This window comes from Vigna umbellata, chromosome 2 (genome assembly GCF_029865625.1).
Source record: "Vigna umbellata cultivar VRB3 chromosome 2, Vumbellata_1.0, whole genome shotgun sequence".
Taxonomy (NCBI): Eukaryota; Viridiplantae; Streptophyta; class Magnoliopsida; order Fabales; family Fabaceae; genus Vigna; species Vigna umbellata.
The window spans coordinates 2,609,152-2,629,408 of NC_142166.1; the positions used below are offsets into that span (position 1 = coordinate 2,609,152).

The 20,257-nt window shown below is 34.4% G+C and overlaps 3 protein-coding genes and 1 pseudogene across 4 annotated transcripts; 2 read left to right on the forward strand and 2 right to left on the reverse strand.

The window, feature by feature from the left end:
• The first annotated feature begins 50 nt into the window (after window positions 1-50).
• On the forward strand, window positions 51-1,690 carry LOC148203202 (putative inactive purple acid phosphatase 29 pseudogene; annotated as a pseudogene). The gene is made up of 3 exons (XR_015784395.1): window positions 51-516; window positions 794-1,188; window positions 1,398-1,690. The product of XR_015784395.1 is annotated as a putative inactive purple acid phosphatase 29 pseudogene (transcript).
• A 3-nt stretch (window positions 1,691-1,693) lies between these two features.
• Window positions 1,694-6,503, reverse strand: LOC148203203 (protein STRUBBELIG-RECEPTOR FAMILY 7-like; the record flags this gene model as incomplete). Its single annotated transcript, XM_088107061.1, has 11 exons — window positions 6,081-6,503; window positions 3,913-4,042; window positions 3,751-3,822; window positions 3,615-3,680; window positions 3,456-3,527; window positions 3,291-3,362; window positions 2,874-2,945; window positions 2,722-2,787; window positions 2,561-2,623; window positions 2,139-2,464; window positions 1,694-1,863 (listed from the first exon to the last, which is right to left on the reverse strand). Coding segments are annotated over exons 1-11 (1,209 nt in total), but the record flags the coding sequence as incomplete, so codon positions are not given.
• A 2,921-nt stretch (window positions 6,504-9,424) lies between these two features.
• Window positions 9,425-17,691, reverse strand: LOC148203204 (ATPase 10, plasma membrane-type-like). The gene is made up of 22 exons (XM_088105732.1): window positions 17,605-17,691; window positions 17,276-17,348; window positions 16,921-17,040; window positions 16,537-16,635; window positions 16,276-16,413; window positions 15,948-16,082; window positions 15,615-15,794; window positions 15,110-15,316; window positions 14,776-14,895; window positions 14,111-14,230; window positions 13,904-14,026; window positions 13,609-13,713; window positions 13,304-13,448; window positions 12,572-12,733; window positions 11,802-12,040; window positions 11,519-11,551; window positions 11,310-11,391; window positions 10,616-10,776; window positions 10,333-10,506; window positions 10,059-10,241; window positions 9,797-9,969; window positions 9,425-9,709 (listed from the first exon to the last, which is right to left on the reverse strand). The coding sequence occupies exons 2-22, from the start codon at window positions 17,339-17,341 to the stop codon at window positions 9,616-9,618; spliced, it is 2,859 nt and encodes a 952-aa protein (XP_087961858.1). The 5' UTR covers window positions 17,342-17,348; window positions 17,605-17,691; the 3' UTR covers window positions 9,425-9,615.
• Window positions 17,692-18,652: 961 nt separating this feature from the next.
• On the forward strand, window positions 18,653-20,231 carry LOC124843130 (1-(5-phosphoribosyl)-5-[(5-phosphoribosylamino)methylideneamino] imidazole-4-carboxamide isomerase HISN3, chloroplastic-like). The gene is made up of 2 exons (XM_047319778.2): window positions 18,653-18,810; window positions 18,926-20,231. The coding sequence occupies exon 2, from the start codon at window positions 19,090-19,092 to the stop codon at window positions 20,014-20,016; it is 927 nt and encodes a 308-aa protein (XP_047175734.1). The 5' UTR covers window positions 18,653-18,810; window positions 18,926-19,089; the 3' UTR covers window positions 20,017-20,231.
• The last annotated feature ends 26 nt before the right edge of the window (window positions 20,232-20,257 follow it).

A 20,257-nucleotide genomic window follows, 5' to 3' on the forward strand; every position in this document is an offset into this window, starting at 1 on the left:
AGATTATTTTTCCACATCATTAGAGCACGATTCTTCTCGTTCTCTTCCTTTGATGCAAACATAAAACAAAAGGATTTTTGCTGCCTTTGTTGACAGTGTATGTTGTCGTGTTGCTTGTCTTTGTTGGTAATAACACTGTGAAATTGTCTTGATTATAAGCAACAGTTAAAAAGCATTTGATTAGTATAGCCATGAAATGATGATTGGTGATGGTTGGAGTGGGCATGGCACTAAGAGGAAAATGGGTTTTGTTTCCACTCTATTGCTTTTGCCTCATTTCGATATGTTTCTCGGCGGCCACGGAAGGAAAGCCGCCACAACAGCAGAAGTTGCGGTTCGGGGAAAACGGACAGTTCAAGATCTTGCAGATTGCTGACTTGCACTATGCTAATGGGAAGACCACCCATTGCTTGGATGTGTTGCGTTCTCAGTATGCTTCTTGCTCTGACCTCAACACCACCGCCTTCATCCAAAGGATCATCCTTGCTGAGAAACCCAACCTAATTGTCTTCACTGGTTTCTATTCCTCCCAATTCCTATTTTTACTTTTCATTTCTTTTGCCTCTTCATTCGTTTTTATCTTTTTCTTTCTATTTGAGTGCACAAAGATGATTCTTTTGGAAACATCATCCCTCCCCCCAATTATTTTATTATTGTGGTCACAAGGATAAATTTTCATACATGTTGTTTGGAATTGAATGAGTTTGGCTATATAAGTTTGGAATTTGCAACTTTTACTTTATTGAGCATATTGGCTATATAAGATTTTGTGTATTCATTTTTGCTGTGACAGGGGATAATATATTTGGACATGATGCCTCAGATCCGACCAAATCAATGGACGAGGCATTTGCTCCTGCAATCGCTTCAAACATTCCTTGGGTAGCTGTTTTGGGCAACCATGACCAGGAAGGATCCCTTTCTAGGAAAGGGGTGATGAAATATATTGCTGGGATGAAAAACACTTTATCTATTGTCAATCCTCCGGGTGTACACATAATTAATGGTTATGGGAACTATAATTTAGAGGTTGGAGGAGTTAAGGGTACTGATTTTGAAAATAAATCAGTGCTCAATCTCTACTTTCTCGACAGTGGAGATTACTCCAAGGTTCCTTTCATTCCTGGCTACGGCTGGATCAAACCCTCTCAGCAACTTTGGTTCCGACGGACATCCAAAAAACTTAGGGTATTATTTACCTGTTTCATTGACTAACTATATTTTGGCTCCTGTACACTTTCTCCAAAGATCCGCTAAACTGTTCATCCTGTTTCTCTTTCTATTTTTTATTGGGGGTTATGGATGAAAGTTAGAGACTATTCATTAGACGCAGAGCTGATTTTCATTTCTTTCCCTTGATATATCTTTGGATTAACTATTTGCTCTTTGTTCTGCAGAAAGCATACATGAATGGACCAGTGCCTCAGAAAGAACCTGCACCTGGTCTTGCGTACTTTCACATTCCATTACCTGAATATGCTAACTTTGATTCATCAAACTTCACAGGCGTGAAACAAGAAGGCATAAGTTCTGCGTCTGTGAATTCTGGTTTCTTCACAACATTGGTTGAATCAGGAGATGTGAAGGCAGTTTTCACTGGCCATGATCATGTCAATGACTTCTGTGGCAAGTTAACAGGTATAAATCTTTGTTATGCTGGAGGATTGGATATCATGCTTATGGCAAGCTGGATGTCNTTTGCAGGAGCTGTTACAGTCTTCTTCATAATTGTGGGCTTCTTGGAGAACTCTTCATCATCAAATGATTTATGTCGATCAATAGGTGGGGGTTTAAGATTTATGGAGGCAGAAGTATCAAAGGTCTTCATGTCTGAAACAGAGGATGTTTGCTCTGACTTCTCTTCTGCATTATGGCACATATGTCAATTTGGATAATAAAGTTGAAAAGAAAAATAATATGCCAAATTTTGAATTGCAAACTTTAATTTGGTAATAACCAGATTACTAGAGAAAAAAGACTGACCGGCAATATATAACAGCAAATAAAGGACAAGTTGGTCTTGTTCTTAAACAGTAAAGTTTGGCAATATAATTATAAATTTATCTAGAAAACACAACAATAAGGATGCCCTCATCATTAAAGAAAAAATATCTTGAAATAGTATGCAAGATGCAGACCATGCACTCCATTTGAGGGAAGTGGAGCAAAGGATTGATTGTCCAGCTTTTCTAAATCTGAAGATGTCTTCTTGGATTTTCTCTTCACCAGAAAGAATGCTACTATTGCCCCAACAACTATGACAGAGACTACAATTCCAGCAATGGCGCCACCTCCTATACCGGACTTTTTGCCCGTGTCAACTGAACTGCTGCTGCTGTCACTGACATCTGGGGTAGTGTTGCTTCCCCCTCCAGACTGGTGGTGTTTGTTCCTTTTAGGTACGGGAGGTGTACCAGGAGGAGGTGGGGGTGCAGGTCCGGAGCTCCATCCATTACCACCGCTCCTAATGTTAAATTTTCCAAATATTAGAGCTCCACAGAAATTTATGATGAAAATCTGATTCCGAATTACCAAATTGCTGACAATGAGAAATGCTTACTGTAGGTTTATATCCTTCAACTGGTCGGGTATCCATCCAGTAAAATTATTGTTCTCCACATTCCTGAGAATAATTTAAGACAATAAATACAATTGGCTTCAAGTTTTTCATTTTGGAAATATAGGAAAGGAGCTATGTCATATGATACAACAGAGACGCACAGATTATCCAGAGGAAGATTAGCAAGGACATCAATAGTGCCCGTAAACTGATTGTTTTGCAGATTCCTGCCCAGATATAAACAAATTAACTTAGAATGCAATCAATAAAATGTAATATACTAACAGAAAACACCAACAGTCAGTATTTTTACAAGGTTGTTATGTGTGAAAGTGAGCTCATGGTCTGAGGGAGGTCACCAATTAGAGAATTGAACGAGAGATCCCTGTAATAAGGAAAAAATATAAGCCCACTTGGCTCACAATTGTTTGGTATTACCAAGGATCAAAAGTAGCCGCATGTAAATAATGAAATTACCAAAACCATATCACATGAAACATATTTCAACAGCACATATATATGTATTCTTTTCACATGCAAAATGTCTTGAAATGCAATTAGAACTAATACTGTAAAACTATTCAACTGCATAATAGTAATTCATCTAAAAAAGCATTATCAAAACATATATAAGATGAAAAGGGTCAAATCTTTATAGAAAGGTAACAATAACTTGAAAGCCATTTAGACTACTGTTTTTATGCAGCTGAAGGGCAAGACAAATTCTCACAATGTAGAGAGGGCAGAAAGATTAAGAAAGTTAACAGCCAGTCCTTGCTGGAGCTGATTGTGACCAAGATTCCTGCATAAAAAAAAATAAAAAATTATTTGAGGTGTTTGTAGTGGTGGTCAATACAGTGCAACTATGTAAATTTACAAGAAGAAAATTACACACAGGTCTGTAAGAGCGTTCAAGTTTGAAATAGAGTAAGGAACAGTCCCTGTGATGTTATTATAAGCAAGATTTCTGCACACAAAGAACTAAGAACGTTACAAATCATATCATAAATAAAATACACTGAAGAGTAACAACCCCATATTAATTGAAACATACAATCGCTGCACATATGGAGGGAGCTGGTATGGTATGCTGCCGCCAAGACTGTTGCCACTCATGTCTCTACAAAAGTTTACAAGGTCACACAATGATAGCAATGAATATATGTAAGGAACGAGACCATTAATCTTACAGGGTGCTCAAAGATGTCAAGCTTTCTAATCCATAAGGCAACGACCCAGTCAGTCCAAGATTAGATAACTTACTGAGAAGTCACAAACAATAGTCATTAAAAATAAGCAACAAAGCCTAAAGGTAATGATCAAATTATATAAAGTGAAGAGTGGGACCATACATCTCTGTAACACGGTTGCCTGAACAAGAAATGCCTTTCCAAGGTTGCCCACATGGATCATCGCCATTAACAGGCCAACCAAGCTGGGATGGTGAGTTCAAATTTTGAAATAAAAGTCTCACAGCAGTAGCTGCAGAAAACATTCCAAAAATAAAAATATTCAGTAAACCTAATACATGTATTATGGTTTTTCATTATCTAATAGGTTATGGCCTCAACATGATCCATTTACATATTTCAGGGTATAGATTTCTCTTCAGGCAAAACTAGTTCATTATGATAGAATCCTTGAATATACTACTTCTAAACAAAAGTGAATAATTTGGACCTTAGCCATGAATACGGATTAAGAAAATGTTTTCTGACAATTACTTGGTTATTCATAGACTATAAAAGTTGCAAGTTTATAAATACCAAAGCGTAGAAACTAAAAAGAAACCCAACTTTCACCAAGGATTCTCAGAATGGTACATCATAATTTCCTGGGTGGAAGTAGTATGGATAGAAGATTAGTAATTGTTTTTGTGTGCATAATGTTAGTTAAAATAGCATCACCAAATATTAGGCACCTGAAGAAAAACCTTTCAAAATTATATCATCGGGCCAGTACAAAACCCAGTTATTTGAAGGATCATAATGCACCCATACAAGTCCGTATTTAGGGATGCAAATGAGATTCAAAATCATCAGATGTTCATCAAGCAAACATTCTAGATATTCTGAAGGGTCACAAAAGCAATGCTGGCTGCTTGTTGAGGATTTAAAGATGTGGACAACACAAGACAAATAAGGAATTGTACAGCATTAAACTAGACATGAACTATATAATACAAAAAAGGGTAAAAACAAGCTATTTAATGGGTACTCAAACCTTAAACAGAAACCTAAACCCTACAAGATTCTGTTAGTGATTTGCCAATCAGAAGTTAGAATGGCCAAGTAGTCCATTGCAGTAGTTGGTTTATTTTTAATCACTTCGTATGAACTGCCCAAATCCCATATTTGAAATATGGCAGATCTAAAATGTGCCATTTGAGAGATAAGATTAAAGAAGTCCACATACAACATTGACAAGAATTTTGGAATTAAGCACAGGTGAAGTTATCACATTTCCACGTTACTGCTCAAGCTATTAAAGCATTTATCCTCACGGGACAAGGGCTTGCTGAGTGCTACTATAAAGGATGGTTCCGAAGTCCAGAAGGGCAGCTGCAGCATAGAGGGCTCGCCACAAAAAAAATAAAATAACGCACATGCTCCAGTGCGTTGTAAACATTACCATTCAGTACACTTCTTTGCTTACATTTGAGAATTTTTAGCTTTATTTGATTGCGAAATATAACGCACGCATGATTTACTTGTACATCAAACTGAACACGAGATGTTGAAGATAAGAAGTCAACGTAAGGGGGTGAAAAAGGAAAGACCAAGAGTGTCGGCAAACTATAAAACGCACACAAAAAACACCTCATAAAGCCTTAAAATATCAGAAAGTGATTACTAAAACAAGCAGCACATTTTTCTCAGACTTTGTGTTCACTACTACTACATATTTTTTGGCATATGATCCACAGTTGATGAAAGTTGAACAGGGAGGTAGAGGGGAAAAATTGAAAATTTTCCTTATAAAAAAGTTGAAGGGTAAGAGCTATATACACGGAAAAGAAAGAAGTGAGACTTCCATCAACAACCGAATAATGCAGAAGACTGTTAGAGAACTTTAGGATTGATAATGACTTATTCAGCACTTGGAAGAACATAAACCTTAGAAATGACGCAAGGCAAGGTAACCAATTACAAAGTAGTAAGAACCGACAATCAAGTGCACAGAACATATTGTGCAAACTGGAAAGGAAAAATACAATTCATTTGACGAGACCATAGGCATGCAACGCAAGCGGTACTTCGTAGAGAAAACCAACAAACTGTCTAAAGCACTAACAATCACGGTAATAGAACTGATGTGATGTGAGCCACTGAATAGATCAGCTACAAAGCTTCCCATTGTTTCAGAATAAAGGAAAACTAAAAACTCCAAACAAATTGTTTGGACAGTTCAAAGCACATAAGTGAAACGATGGCAGAAAGCAAGTTTTTACAAGAATAGCACAATGCAAAAAGCAACAAACAGAGAAATAGAGTGAAGTGAAGTGAAAGAAGAGACTAACCATCATTTGGATCTGTAGCAGAAGTAGCACCATTGGGCATCCAACAAAGAATGCAGGAAGTGATACACAGCAACAGTAACAACCTTCTAAACTCCACCATCTCTCACAAAATCCTTCCTACCCAGAAAGCTGAAAGGGTTTTTCAGTCACCCCTTTTCAGCAAGTTCTAATCTTTCTCTCTGATTATTTTATGGGTCTATACTAATGCTGCCCCCCATAGCCAAGTAAAGCTGGCCAGCACGAATTGCCAAAAGAATCCAAAGCCATGGAAATTTTATTTACTTTATCACAGTCACAGTGCCTCTCACAGTACTCGTATACATAAAACTAAATTTATACTTCAATAATAGTACCTCACTATTACTATAAGTAATAATGATTTTCCCTTAGAAGTTGTGATGGGAAGTAAGAAAGAAAATTTTTGTGAAGATTGGTTTTTCTGGATTTTTCTGTGTTGGATTTTTCTTTCAAGACAATTTAAGTAGCCTTCACAGTACAGGGACACGAATGAAAGACACGTTTCTACAAATTTATTATTATACAATAATATTTATTTTCTGTTATGTATTTATGTCTGTATATACGTATTGGTGAATAAGCGAGTATTGGTATATGTGGCTTTCATGCCAACGGCTATGACAAAGCTGAAGAAGGAAAGTCAAAGAAACCAATTACTTGAAATGATGTCATGCAAAATTTAATAAATTACTAAAAAGAAAGCAAGTGACGCAAAACATTCATCTTTGTCTAATTTTAATGATGGAATTATCTTTTTTTCTAATTACAGAATAATAATGGAAAAAGACGTTTGAACTAATGCCACCTATTTTAAAGACCGTTTTTTGGGGGTAATAATGAGTGTTCAATAATTTCTAGGTTGTGATTCGGATTGAATAACATCTTTAATTTTTAATTTTTATGTACTTTATTGTTTTCGGAAATTACTATTTAATTATGATGTAACGTAATTCTTTTCCATTGATGTAACATATATTGGTATGTGCTGTCTAAATTATTACTATAGAACAACGTAGTGATATTGTTCCACATAGTAAAAAAAAGAAACTTAGCAAAATAAAGTAATTAATAGAGATTAAAACGTATATTATCTTTCATATAATCGCATAATGAATTGATACGAATAAAAATGACGGAGGAGACACTAATTAAACTCGAAATTTTAAAATAATAAATTTTATTGGTATTTTATCTTATATGTGATTTAATCTTTTAAAATAATGTTCAAATTAATTTCAATTGTTATATTAATAACTTTCTTATATCATAATTTTTCATCTTTAAAGAAGAGTATTAGCATTTAACCGTTTTGTTATTGACAATAAAATATAATTTAAATATGGAAAAGTTGTTAAATATGTTTTTAAATTTAAAATATTTTATAAAAGTAGTTATTATAGTTGTTCACAAAAGTAAAATAACATAAATTCACATATTACTTATAATTCTTTATTTTGTACGTAGTAGATATATTTTTAGATATTGTAATATTAAATTGCTTATTTAATTTTAAAATATTATTTTCATTTTAAAATAGGGCAATTTATTAAAAGCTATAGTAGTGATGGTAAAAGATAAATAATTCAATATTAAAGAAGGTGGTAAATGAAAAATTTTGCCAAGGTTTGAAGTGACAACTTATAATAAAGTCTAAGCTTGAATATTGGTTTAAATATTTTTACATTATTGTATAATTACAAATCATTGTACATGGAATGTTGTTAATTTGACAATCATGGATTTATTAGCCAAACAGTTCTAATTATTTATTTTTCCTATACATTGATGACAGTTTATAAATAAATTAGACTTAATAGTAGTTTTCGATCTTCTAATAATTTGTGAGTAAGATTATTATTTTTTTAATAACGTGAGTAAGATTATTATTATTATATTGACTGGATTTGTTGTCAACTTTGTAATGGTTTTTAGTAAATGTTTGCAAAGATTGAAGTTGTGATATTTGCATTTAATGCAATTGAAATACTTTATTTTAAAATTAGAAAATTATAATGTAATAAATTTTAAACAACTTATTTAAATAAAGTATTTAAAAACTAATCGACTGAGATGAAAGTAATTCAAATTAAATGAATTTGAATTTCTAAAAATAGTAAATTTTTCTATCAAAACATGAGGATGAACTTTTTCATAAAAGCTTATATGAGAGAGAAAATAAAGATTTCCATTGAGAAGATTGTCCAATGCCATAAATTCATCCTAAAATATGTATATTATACGTATGAAAGTCAAGTTACAAGATGATAAAATTCCTTTTTTAATTTGTACATAATATTTTTCCATTATAAGCCACTCATAAATCTGTATTAATGAATATGCTCCTGTGAGCATATTCATTTAGAGTGGTCTAATCGAATAATTACTCTAATTCATAATTTTTTCATATTATTTAATCTATATAGTAATCTGAAAAGACAAGTAAATCAAATTCGATATAAAATTAACACATGATATTTTTTAATTAATATTTCCTTAAAGAACATCTAGTGTTAAATAAAGAAATATTAAAATATAATATCCACCATGTCTCCCGAATAATGCTAAAACAGACCTGCAACCACTATCTTTAATATATATAGAATTCTTTATTTCTCTATTTCTTTTTGTCTTCTATCTTTGTGTTTCTTCGATAAATAAAAAGTGCGGCATTTAATAAATAAAAAAAGTACACAATTTACTCAAACAATCTATTAAAAAATATAAGATTAAAAAAATGCGCGAATTTTTTATTGCCTCCAATCTTAGATTTAAAGGACCAGTTAAACTTGAGAAAATATTTCTTTTGACCTTTTACTGATGTACTATTAATTTCAATTTTTCTCGTTTTTAATTTATTTTAAAAATTAAAAAATATGCAAGTGTGCTGAAATTATTAAAATAAAAATAAGAGATATATTCGAAAGTAAGAATAGCTTGTCCGAAGGCGACAAGTAAGTATTGTGTCACGGGTTGGTCGAAAGAAAGAATATAAAACAAAATTTGTTCTAACTTCGTTAAACTTAACGGTATATGGTAAAAGAATTGGCGGTGATTAGGAAAACAGCCACAGCCACAGGACATAATAAAACAAAAGAGAATAAATAAATACAATTATACAATTATTAATTGATTGTATATTGCAAAAATAATTAGTATTGATTTGATTTATTTTCAATTTGTCGGTGACATTCGCATACATATAATAAATGGTTTGGGTAGAGACGGAATATTCCCTAACCCTAACATCGCCGACAGTCAGATTCTCTGTCCGTTCCAAGAAGTAACAGCTCCGACAAGTTTAAGAATTTGAAGATAAAAACACAGAGTAAAAGGACAAGCTGAAGAAGATAAAGTAGGATTGCGTCTACGGCTACGAAGGACGACTAAGGAAGTAAAAAATTAGATTTAGTTTATGCGTAAGATTCGTTGAGGGAGGTGCAAAATTGGAGGGAGTGGAAGAAGATGCAAACTTTATAGAGAAACAGAAGTAATAAGCAATAATGGTAGAAGGAATGCATCAGACTGTATGAGCTGATTGGATATTGCGGTGTAAGTTTTTGAGTCTGACAACAGACTCAACATGTCCTCTGAGAGTGTGCAACTCCCCTAGTCTGCAAAGTTTGATGCATTTTGAGAGTTAAAAGAGGTTTCTTGTAGATGATTGGGAGCAAAAGTGGTGAATGAGATGAGAAAAGTACCTGGCTATTTCAGCTCGTCGTCTGGCCTGTTCAGCTATGATAGAAGAGCGTCTTCCGTTTACCTCCAGGCCTCCGGCGGCCATGAGATGCAGTCCTTGTAGAGTCCTCTGAGAAAGAACCCACTTTGCAGCCCTATCTTCTTTTCCATAGTCTTTCTTTGATGTAAAAGCAGTCTGTTCAACACAAAAACACATCAAAAGTCAAGCTACGCATTTTGAAATTTCTCGAAACTTTCTCTAAACTTTCTCACTTTCCCACTTACCTTTCTTTCAAATAGGAGTTTCCAGGCATCTCCAGTCAAAGCATAACGCACTGTGAACTTAATGATGTCCAATGGTACATAGAAGATCAAACTGTACAACCATATAACACCAGCCCATTCCCATCCAATTCCGCTAATCTTTGCAAAACTGATATTTGCATACACACCAATTAAGGTCGCCACCTAACCAATTCATACATCACATTCTTCATCAACCACTATTTTATGTGTTAAAACAATCTAACTTCCTTACACTTGAGGCATGCAACATTACCAGTTGAGCTATTACAAAGGCGCACATCAGCAGAGCTCCGGGTCTCTCTAGAAATGACCATCCATAGCTTCGAGTAACAAAGATTAGAGCCTGGCTAATGATGCTAACTTGCAGATATACAGCTGATGAAACTTTCTCGCTGTCACTAGATAATGAGGTTACATGGAAGTGGGTCTGCAACAATACTTTTTCGGCTCAAAGATGTTTATAAATTGAGTGAAATGTGATTTTCATTTTAGGTCTAACAACAAGATCAGGGAGGGAGAGACAAAAACTTGTGTACCTCAAAGAAAGTGGTCTCAACTATTACCCAATAGAATAGGACAGTGACCAAAGCAAGATAAGTTCCAATCACTATTCCTGTTGCAAATATCTCTGGTAGCTTCCAACTGTCGGGTGTCGGGGATGGCTTCACTCTGTCTTTAGATATGGTCATGATAGTACCTAGTTCAAAATTAAAATGTTATGACTACAGATCGTACATATCACTACTACATCTTATTTGGCCTAATTGCCCATCTATTGTTATGTCTATGGTTATTTATTCAATCCTACCTTGTAAAAACTTGTGTTATCCCTTTGTTAAGTTTCGCCAGTAACAAAGTAAGACTATTATGTCAAGAAAAACTTCTGTTACTCTCAAATGAAGATGATTTGTTTTCTGAGATTTCGTACCCTATGATTCTATATTCAAGCTAGAATTTTATAACTTTGCAACATTTACACTCCTGAGTGAGAAAATAAAAAGTCGTGGGATGCTCTAAAACCAAAAGAAAAGATGAATCACGCATTTTATTTTTTTTCTCGTAACTTTATGATGCATTTATCTCTTCTATTACATTGTCATAAACTGGAAAAAGAAATGGTGAGTATAGTTTTTATCTATTGCTTGACTAAGTAGATACGGAAGAAAAGGAAAGTGGAAGTTTTATAATTCATGTCCAGTACTGGGGTGAAGAAATGATCAGAAGTACTACCATCATTTAGTATTGCAATGATCAAGACCATGAAGGGTGGAAAATCATACTCCCAAATTAATGCCAGGAGAGTAAAACCAACCTGCATTCGGTTTGATAAGTTAGACGCTCGTCCAAAGGAACTTTAATGTTTAGATATAAATTCAAGAATAGAGAAAAACATAATCTATAAAAATGACTCTGAAATTGGGGGTAGGAACTTTTCTTACCACTATCCTTATGGTGATGGAGACAGCATATATCTGCATTAAAGAAAGCAATCAAATGAACATCAAATAAATATTATCATGAAAAACACTCCGAGTTATTACTGATTGATACAATTATAATGACTGGTGGTTTGAACAATCTAGGTTTCAGTTAGACACTTTGACTATATTCTTCTAGCTCCTAAGAGTCTTGCTTTCTTGTTGAGGCTACATATTGTATAAAAAGGTGAAAGGAGAATATTTCTATCGTAGTGCATAAGAAGAGGAATGCTACACACTCAACTGTATAATTTTTCATTCTTTGGAATATAGCTCTGCTTGTTAACACAGCACTAACAATGACACTTAACCCAGGCTCGGTTAAGACCAAATCAGCAGCACTTCTTGCAGCATCTGTAGCGTCTGACACAGCTATTCCGATATCTGCTTTCTTCAATGCTGGGGCATCATTTACTCCATCCCCGGTCATCCCAACAACATGTTTCTTTTCTTGTAAAATTTTCACTATTTCATACTTGTGTTCTGAAAGTATGAATTGCAACATTGATAAAATATTTGTTCAACATAATTAGTAAAATAGCAACACTGTTGAAAATGATACGTAACAACGTATAGGAGATATTCATCCAAAAAATTTGAATAAGAACAAAAAATGGTGCTAATCACTTCAGACTAGAAATTATTTTCTTGCTTAAATCACTCATTTTCTTATCTTAAATAAGAAACAGTGCAAGCCATAGGCTAGTTGAAACAACTCATATCTTACCAGTAAATTATTGGAAGCCGAAAGGTTTAAGAAAAGTGATCAATTATGCAAGATTTTTTACCCATAAGGCTCATGGTGTTGATCTATTGGAACAATATTTCATCATTCTCTTTATTTGTTAGCTAAGATAGTGAGATGTCTGAAAACCATATTTTTCTAGTTGTAGTCATTTATTATACAGAATGAAAGGAAGCAAGAGCCAAATATATATATATATATATATATATATATATATATATATGGTCTGAGAGAAGCAACTAACTTTCTTAACTATCAAATTCATATACCAGGATAAACACCAGCAAATCCATCTGCCATTTCAACGAGCTCATCTACAGGGAGAGCTTCATGCTCTTCTTTTTCATGCCCTAACAAAGAAGAAGAAGGGTACATGTTTGTTCCCATGCCAAGTCTTCGGCCTGTCTCCTTTGCAATGGCTAATTGATCACCTACAATGCATTGACGTTTAAACTAGCTTATTTGACCTAAACATTTCAAATGTGAATGTACACAAAAGATTGATGACTTATTCAGCCACTTTTATTGGAAGATATTTAAAATTTATTATTTGAGAAAAGAATTTAGCAATGAACAAGATATGTTAATTTGGGTGTGTTGCAGGTAAGTTCCAACACAGAGAAAATATGAGTTAAACGCATTGATGATAGTGATATTGGTAAATTTTAATAACACATTGAATGAGCAGTTATGTGTATTATTGAGAAGGATTACAGAGCATGTTTGGTGAAGTTTGATGCCAACAATATTCTCTCATTGATATTTCCTTTACTATATTTGCTTTATATAATTGTAGTTACACTTTGATCCTTTGGTTCTATAAACCTTGAATATCATTGAGTTTTTGCAGTTATTCAGTGAATATAGATCGATTTGATTAGAATCAGACAAAATATCTTATATCACGCAGTAGCCCTCATCATTTCTGTGCAACAACTACCACCACACTATGGTCTTTTGTTATATTTTATTCTATGCTTCCATTGAAATTTCATGTTTACCTGTAATCATCTTTACACAGACTCCAAGGTTAAGTGCTCTTCGGATGGTTTCCGCACTATCATGTCTTGGTGGATCAAACAAAGGCAACAAGCCACAAAAATTCCAAGGACCTCCAGGGCTATCCTTGGATTTTTCAGGAACTTCCTGAAAGAGTAATGACTTATCTAAGACAAAATAATAATCGACATCCTAAATTGTTAAAGTAATTAACGTATTTTGAAAATTTCTATAAGTAAGCAACATTGACATCTTTTTCTTCATTTAATGATCCTTTAAGAAGAAAGAAGGGTATCATGCTGATAACCTGATAAGCAACTGCAAGAGATCGCAATCCCCTTTCAGCAAATTTGTCTATTATATCGTGCACTTTTCTGGCAATTTGATCTCTCTCTTGACACAAATCTAGAATCTGGTATGCAGTAAACAGCCAAAAAACACTGAAGTTTTGTAAAAGGCATTCCCATGATTGCAAAAAAATTTCTCTCCTCCCTTTGCATGAGGGTCCATTGAGAAAAAACTTTGCATTAGATTTGAAGCAAAAGTAGGAGGCGTTAGGCAATAAGAAAAGGATATTCACTACCTTTTAGAAATTTTAATACCTGTTCAGGAGCTCCTTTAGTGGCCCTATAAAAATTGCCATCAGAATCAATATACGTTATAGCTGTACGTTTATCTACAGGATTGAATGGTAGAAAATGAACTTCAGTGATGTTTGCACGTGCCTGTAGAGAGGAAGAAGGAATTAATTTTCTTCTATTAATGAACATTTGGAGAACTTCTGTATTAAAGTAACATGGTATATTTACCTCCATTGGATCAGCTAGCATATTAACTACGGCAGTATCAATGGCATCCTGGTTTTCCAGCCTAGCTGCTCTGGCTGCTAGTAGAACAACCGTATCTTTGTCCATATTTCTATTAAAAACCTGTTCAACACGTAAGGTGAAACTCTAAGTAAGGACAATACCTCCTAACAGTCCTCTGAACAATTCATAATAAGAGAGCTTGTTCATGAAAAATAGTTAGTAGTAAAAGTTCTCAACTCTTAAGAATTCTTTTGCATCTCAATATGTTTAACCTTCATGAAAAGATAATGCGTTTTTAATAGCTAATTGGGGGCTGGGGAGGGACCAAATAATATGTTCAATTGAAGTAGTGCCATATGGTAATTAAGAATTAGGATATGTTACATCATGATTCGTGAAGAATGAAATGATTCAAAAATCAGTATAAGCTATCCAAACAAGCTTGAAGTTTTAAACTCTTCTGTGAAGATGATGAAGTTGCTAACTAAATAATTTTTTTAGTGACTTGAGCAAACTGCATTGTAGTTGTACTAGTTACAAACACATTAGATTCTATATTCTCAGCCAATTATTTAGTAATTGAATTCTGATAAAACATATGAAAATGTTATTTTGAATCAATAATATAGATAATATACTTTTATATGTCATTTTTAAGTACCAACCTCAATAAGGTTTTTATCAACAGTCAGGCGATTCAGTGTAAGAGTTCCAGTTTTGTCACTGCAGAGCACATCCATGCCTGCCATTTCTTCAATTGCTGTCATTCTTTTAGTTATGGCTCCCTTACAAACGAAGTAAAAATACAGAAAGAGCATAGTCAGAAGCATAAAGATTTGCTACATTCTTTTGAACTTTGAGGGTAACACCACGTGCCCGTGTATTAGCCAAAGTGGTATAGGATTCCCAAACTTTAAACTAATATTATTGATAATGCAGAAAATATCTTAACTTCTTCCAATCTTAATTTGATTCTAGTTAAGAGCTAAAGAGTTGGACCTGCTGAGAAAGACGGTGAGAGCCAATTGCAAGTGTTACAGATAAGACTGTTGGCATAGCGATGGGTATTCCTCCAATTAGGAGAACAAGAAGATTGTTGATTCCATCCCTGTATGATCGATGCTCCACTGGGAACATTATAATTATTTCAAAAATTATCCCTATAGCTATAGAGCAAATGCAGAAGTTACCAATTGAGGTAAGGACCTGAAAAAGGTAAGAAAAACAGATATGGTCTGAAATTTGACTGATTGATCAAATACTTGCAAAGTATATTTTGCATTGAAATGAATCTCCATATAAAACAAATGCTTCAATCTCAATGCATATTCTCCTTACTCCTTTTTGCCAGTGTTGTCACAAGTTAAGCATCGTCACATTCCTTAAAAGCATTTTATCCTTTTATGCAAATTCAAACTTCTAGCTCTTTGTAAACAGCTTGGCTTGGCTATATTTCTTATTAATATAACCATGCCGAAAGAGTTCAAAGTTTCCTTAAAGTTACCTTCTGAAAATGTCCAACAACTTCAGTACTATCAACCAGGTATGCTGCCTTTCCAAAAAAGGAGTGAACTCCTGTTGCTATCACTACAGCCTCAATCTCTCCATGTTTACATGTCGAACCTGAAAAGACCTCGTCACCAGTTCTTTTCGTGACAGGTAGAGATTCTCCAGTAAGGGCTGACTGCATAAAACAAAACCAGGACATCATGAACTCTGTTTCTTCATCATTGTACCAGTTTGTCATGAGAAAGTATATTACAAAATCACTAAATAGAAAGAAAGAAAAATATACATTAGATTTACAATGTTCATTTGTTTCATAACAAAGGCTTACCTGATCAATTTTTAGAGGATCCCCTTCTAGCAAGCGAGCATCAGCTGGAACTATATCTCCCAATTTTATGCTAATTATATCCCCAGGTACTAAAATTGCTGCATCTTGCTCTTGCCACTGCCCGTCTCTGAGAACCTGAACAAAGATATTAGGGACTCATTAATTTGTGTAAGTAAGGAATCTTGAAAACAATGTATTTTAGCATTACAAGCCTTAAGCAATATAGTAACATAGTACTAGAACAATTTCTTTTTTTAAGGAGATATGTTCACTCTGCATGGCATAGGTGATGAATTCCTACGTAAATGTCGACAACAAGGAAACATACCCTTGTTTTAGGAGCTAAACGTGCCATTAATGCTGCTGCAGCATTACCTGCATTATTTTCTTCTATAAAACTAATAGTTGAGTTTATTACCAGTAGGCATATAATCCCTATAAAGTCTTGCCAATCAGGACCTTCCCCCTGAAAATTTATCTCAAAATGAGGAACCAAGAAATGGAAATACAAACTAAAAATAGAACCCTGAACGAAAAGAAGAAATAACATATGGTATATTGTAAAACAATTGTTGCGTTCTCTACTCACTCCACCATTAGCAAGGATAATCGCCATCAGTGCTGCTGCTTCCATAACCCATGATAAAGGATTCCACATAAAACCAAGAAATTTCAATATTTTATTCTCCTGCAGTAGAATTTGAGGGTTAGAATTTCTTTAAGTGGATGCAAACATGCTAACTGCAAACATGGGCTCCGCAACAAAATGGGATGCCTCCTTGCCCTTCAAAATAAATTACCACAATGCAGAACTCACAATTTATAAGATTCAAAATCTCAGTGAACAAGTTACTTTAACAACTATGTCTTGGTATGAGTTAACAAGGTACTTGAATGGCCAAATCTATCCTGATTCACATACTCTATATGATGAATTTATGAAAATAAATATTTATAAGAAGTACGTTCTTACTTTCTTCTCTTCAAGTTTGTTTGGGCCAAATATCTCTATTCGAGCTTCGGCATCGTCAGATGAAAGTCCTCTTCGTGATGTTCTCAACTGTTCAAATACTTCTTCTAATGGTATACGCTCCTGATCAAAATAACAATGAACAATGAAGTCGGAATTAAAATAGTAAGAGTTTATTTCATTTGATAAAATATTTTTTATTTTTAATTATAATGACAGAAACGTATTTTCTGTTCAGTAATTTCACCATCTTTCATGCAAATAATTCAACGATATTTGTAATGAAACAAAAAACGAAAAACGTTGAAGGAAACAGTGCTATATTTTGATTGAGCCCTGCCTTTGTTAGAGGACTTACCAAATCAATGCCATCTCGGTTGAAATTCTCAGGATCAAGCAGCGGTTTATCCAGTTCCTCAGCCATGTTATGGCTGCAGATTATTCATGCAGCAGTTAAGCAGTTTGTAATTGCAAAAATTGTTCAAAATCAGAATTGTATCACTGAGAAAAATAAACAGCACCAAACCATGCAAAAAATTTACTCAAGTAAATTTCAGTGTAGTAACGACATGGTTGTATAAGGTACTACTCATTACATCACTACCTAAGTTGACAGAGTAATTATGAATTACACCGTAGATTCTTGTCGGAACAGTAGTAACATATTTTTTGTGATGAAATACTTACTTGGAGGGAAAGTGAAAGTGGGAGATGAGCTAGGTAATGAGAAGAAGCAGAGTGGAAGTAAGATAGAGAGGTTAGATTCCTTTCGTTCCATTACATTAATAATGAAAGTATTGCAAACAACGTTAGCATGTTAGTTGCATGCTGACTGTTGGTTGGCAGTTGCAGAAGGGTAAGCAAGCAACGATGCAATGCTACTTTCCAACACTTTTTGCAACAGTTAAAGTTGTCTTAGCTTCTCTTGTCATGTCTTCAGCCACCTTTCAAAACCTAACTTTCTCTCCCCCATTCAACTCTTGTTCTCCTTAATTTCAACTTCTGCATTGCATTGCATTGCAAACATACATTCTCAGACATCTTCTAACGTTCATCACTAAATTCGTCCCGTTTCATATCTACAACATTTCTGTTACAATTGTAAGAAAATACAAAAAAAATACATAAATACTGAAAATTTGACAAAACTAACAACTAAATACACATTTAGATAGCATGTTACGTGATGGTACAGCTATCAACATGAATCGGTTCTCCTTAATCCATCTTCTAAACGGATTAGTTCAACATGAACCACCTAACTTTCAATCTTAGTAGTTTTTTTTGTAAAAAAAATTTCACCTTTTTAATTTCTTTTATCTATCTGGCAAAACATAATACACAAGCATTACAACTCAATAATTTAAAATCAAAGATTTCGTCTAATATAAAATGTACAATGAATTCAAGAAAATAAAAGATGTCATAACAATCCCTCTTCAATATTCAAAAACTCCAAACTTTTTAAGTTTTAACATTATTTCTATCAATTTAAAAAAAAAATTGCATCATATAATAAATTAAAAAAGTGAAGCTTTAACTCAATACTATCTTTGTTACTTTTCAGATAGGTTAATGCTGGTTTCGAAATCTTGGCAGATTGGATGTTAAACTTTATAAAGAAAAGAACTTTATAGGACACGTGAAATTAGTGTCCTCCCATAAACACTTTGGGCCTTTCTTGGGCCATCGAATAACGGAGTAATTTCTTTCTACACCTCACTAGTTTCTTCTTTCAGCTATCTTTCATTTTCGAATGCACTTTCCAGAATCTAAAAAATGCATTTTGATTCTTATAGTCTTGCCTGAAACCCTAGGATCGTGTTTCACTGGCTGCTGCAACTGGGAAGCACTTTTCATTCTCTGTTTGTCTCCCATCTGCCATGACTGAAGGTAATCCCTGTCGTATGATTCACTTTTGACGATTCTATTTTAATGTTTTGTTTTTTCTAATTTGAATGTCCCCTCCTCATTATCTTCTCATTCTCGTTTTCTTTTCTTTAAGTAGAGTAAATACCCAACACAGGTTCTTCAAAGAGAGATTGGTGACCTGGTTATTAGGTCCCTGGAAAGAAAATTTTCATCCATTTAGGTTCTTCAATGTTCATTCCGATAGAATGCGAGTCTCTCCTTCTCTTGTGTGAAGAAGGGTTGTCACAGTTGCCTTGAGGAATGATGAGAAATCTCTCTGCATCTCATTCCTTCGGGCTTTTCGTCACCTCACCCATCTTTCTTTCCAATAACCATTCTTCTCTCACTCTCTTCTCACCTTCCAGCCGAAGATTTTCTCCTTCCATTCGATGCGCGGCTCAATTCCGTCCCTGCATCGACATCCACAAGGGAAAAGTGAAACAAATTGTGGGGTCAACCTTGCAAGACTTGAAAGGGGGTGATGGGTCGGATCCTGTGACCAATTTTGAGTCTGATAAGTCGGCTGCTGAATATGCTACTCTTTACAGACGAGATGGACTCACGGGTGGCCATGTCATCATGCTTGGTGCAGACCCTTTGAGCAAAGCTGCTGCCTTGGAAGCATTGCATGCTTATCCCGGTGGTCTACAAATTGGAGGGGGAATAAATTCTGACAATTGTTCGAGTTACATAGAAGAGGGAGCAAGCCACGTCATTGTGACTTCTTATGTATTCAATGATGGACAAATGGATGTTGGAAGGCTAAAAGATCTTGTTCAAATTGTTGGAAAAAAGAGACTTGTGTTGGATCTCAGTTGTAGAAAAAAGGATGGTAAATATGCAATTGTCACTGATAGATGGCAGAAGTTTAGTGATGTTTTTGTTGATCCTGGTGTAATGGAATTTCTTGCCAACTTTGCTGATGAGTTTTTGGTTCATGGTGTTGATGTTGAAGGGAAAAAGTTGGGAATTGATGAAGAGCTTGTTGCTTTGCTTGGCAAGCATTCACCTATTCCTGTTACTTATGCTGGTGGTGTGACTGGAATGGCTGACCTAGAGAGGATTAAAAGTGCGGGAATGGAACGTGTGGATGTAACTGTGGGTAGTGCCTTGGATATTTTTGGAGGAAACATGTCTTACGAAGAGGTTGTAGCTTGGCATGCCCAGCAAAGGGCCTATATAGTTTGATTAATATGTTTTCTTCTAATTGGAGAAACGATCTGTTTTTAGTGTTTTTCTAGATGTGTAACCAGTATCAGGTTATTTTTTAATAACTCAAGGCAAATTGAACATAACAAACTTTCTAGGATGAATTGATTTTTAATAATACTGGGTGTACAACAATACTGCAATAGCTATCTAATGCGAGTTCAATAAAAGTTTCATTACACTTTTTGTTTTCAGCTTTGATGGTGTGTTATTTGGATTT

Bases quoted from the DNA above. Each gene is read 5' to 3' on its own strand.
- LOC148203204 (XM_088105732.1), bottom strand. From the start codon at position 17,341: ATGGCTGAGGAACTGGATAAACCGCTGCTTGATCCTGAGAATTTCAAC. The intron at 10,777-11,309 runs GTAGTACTTCTG...ATTTTGAACTAG, and splicing joins CATTGCAATACTAAATGATG to GTACTATCATGACCATATCT. The intron at 9,710-9,796 runs GTACTTTTCTCA...CAAACTTTGCAG, and splicing joins CGACGAGCTGAAATAGCCAG to ACTAGGGGAGTTGCACACTC.
- LOC124843130 (XM_047319778.2), top strand. From the start codon at position 19,090: ATGATGAGAAATCTCTCTGCATCTCATTCCTTCGGGCTTTTCGTCACC.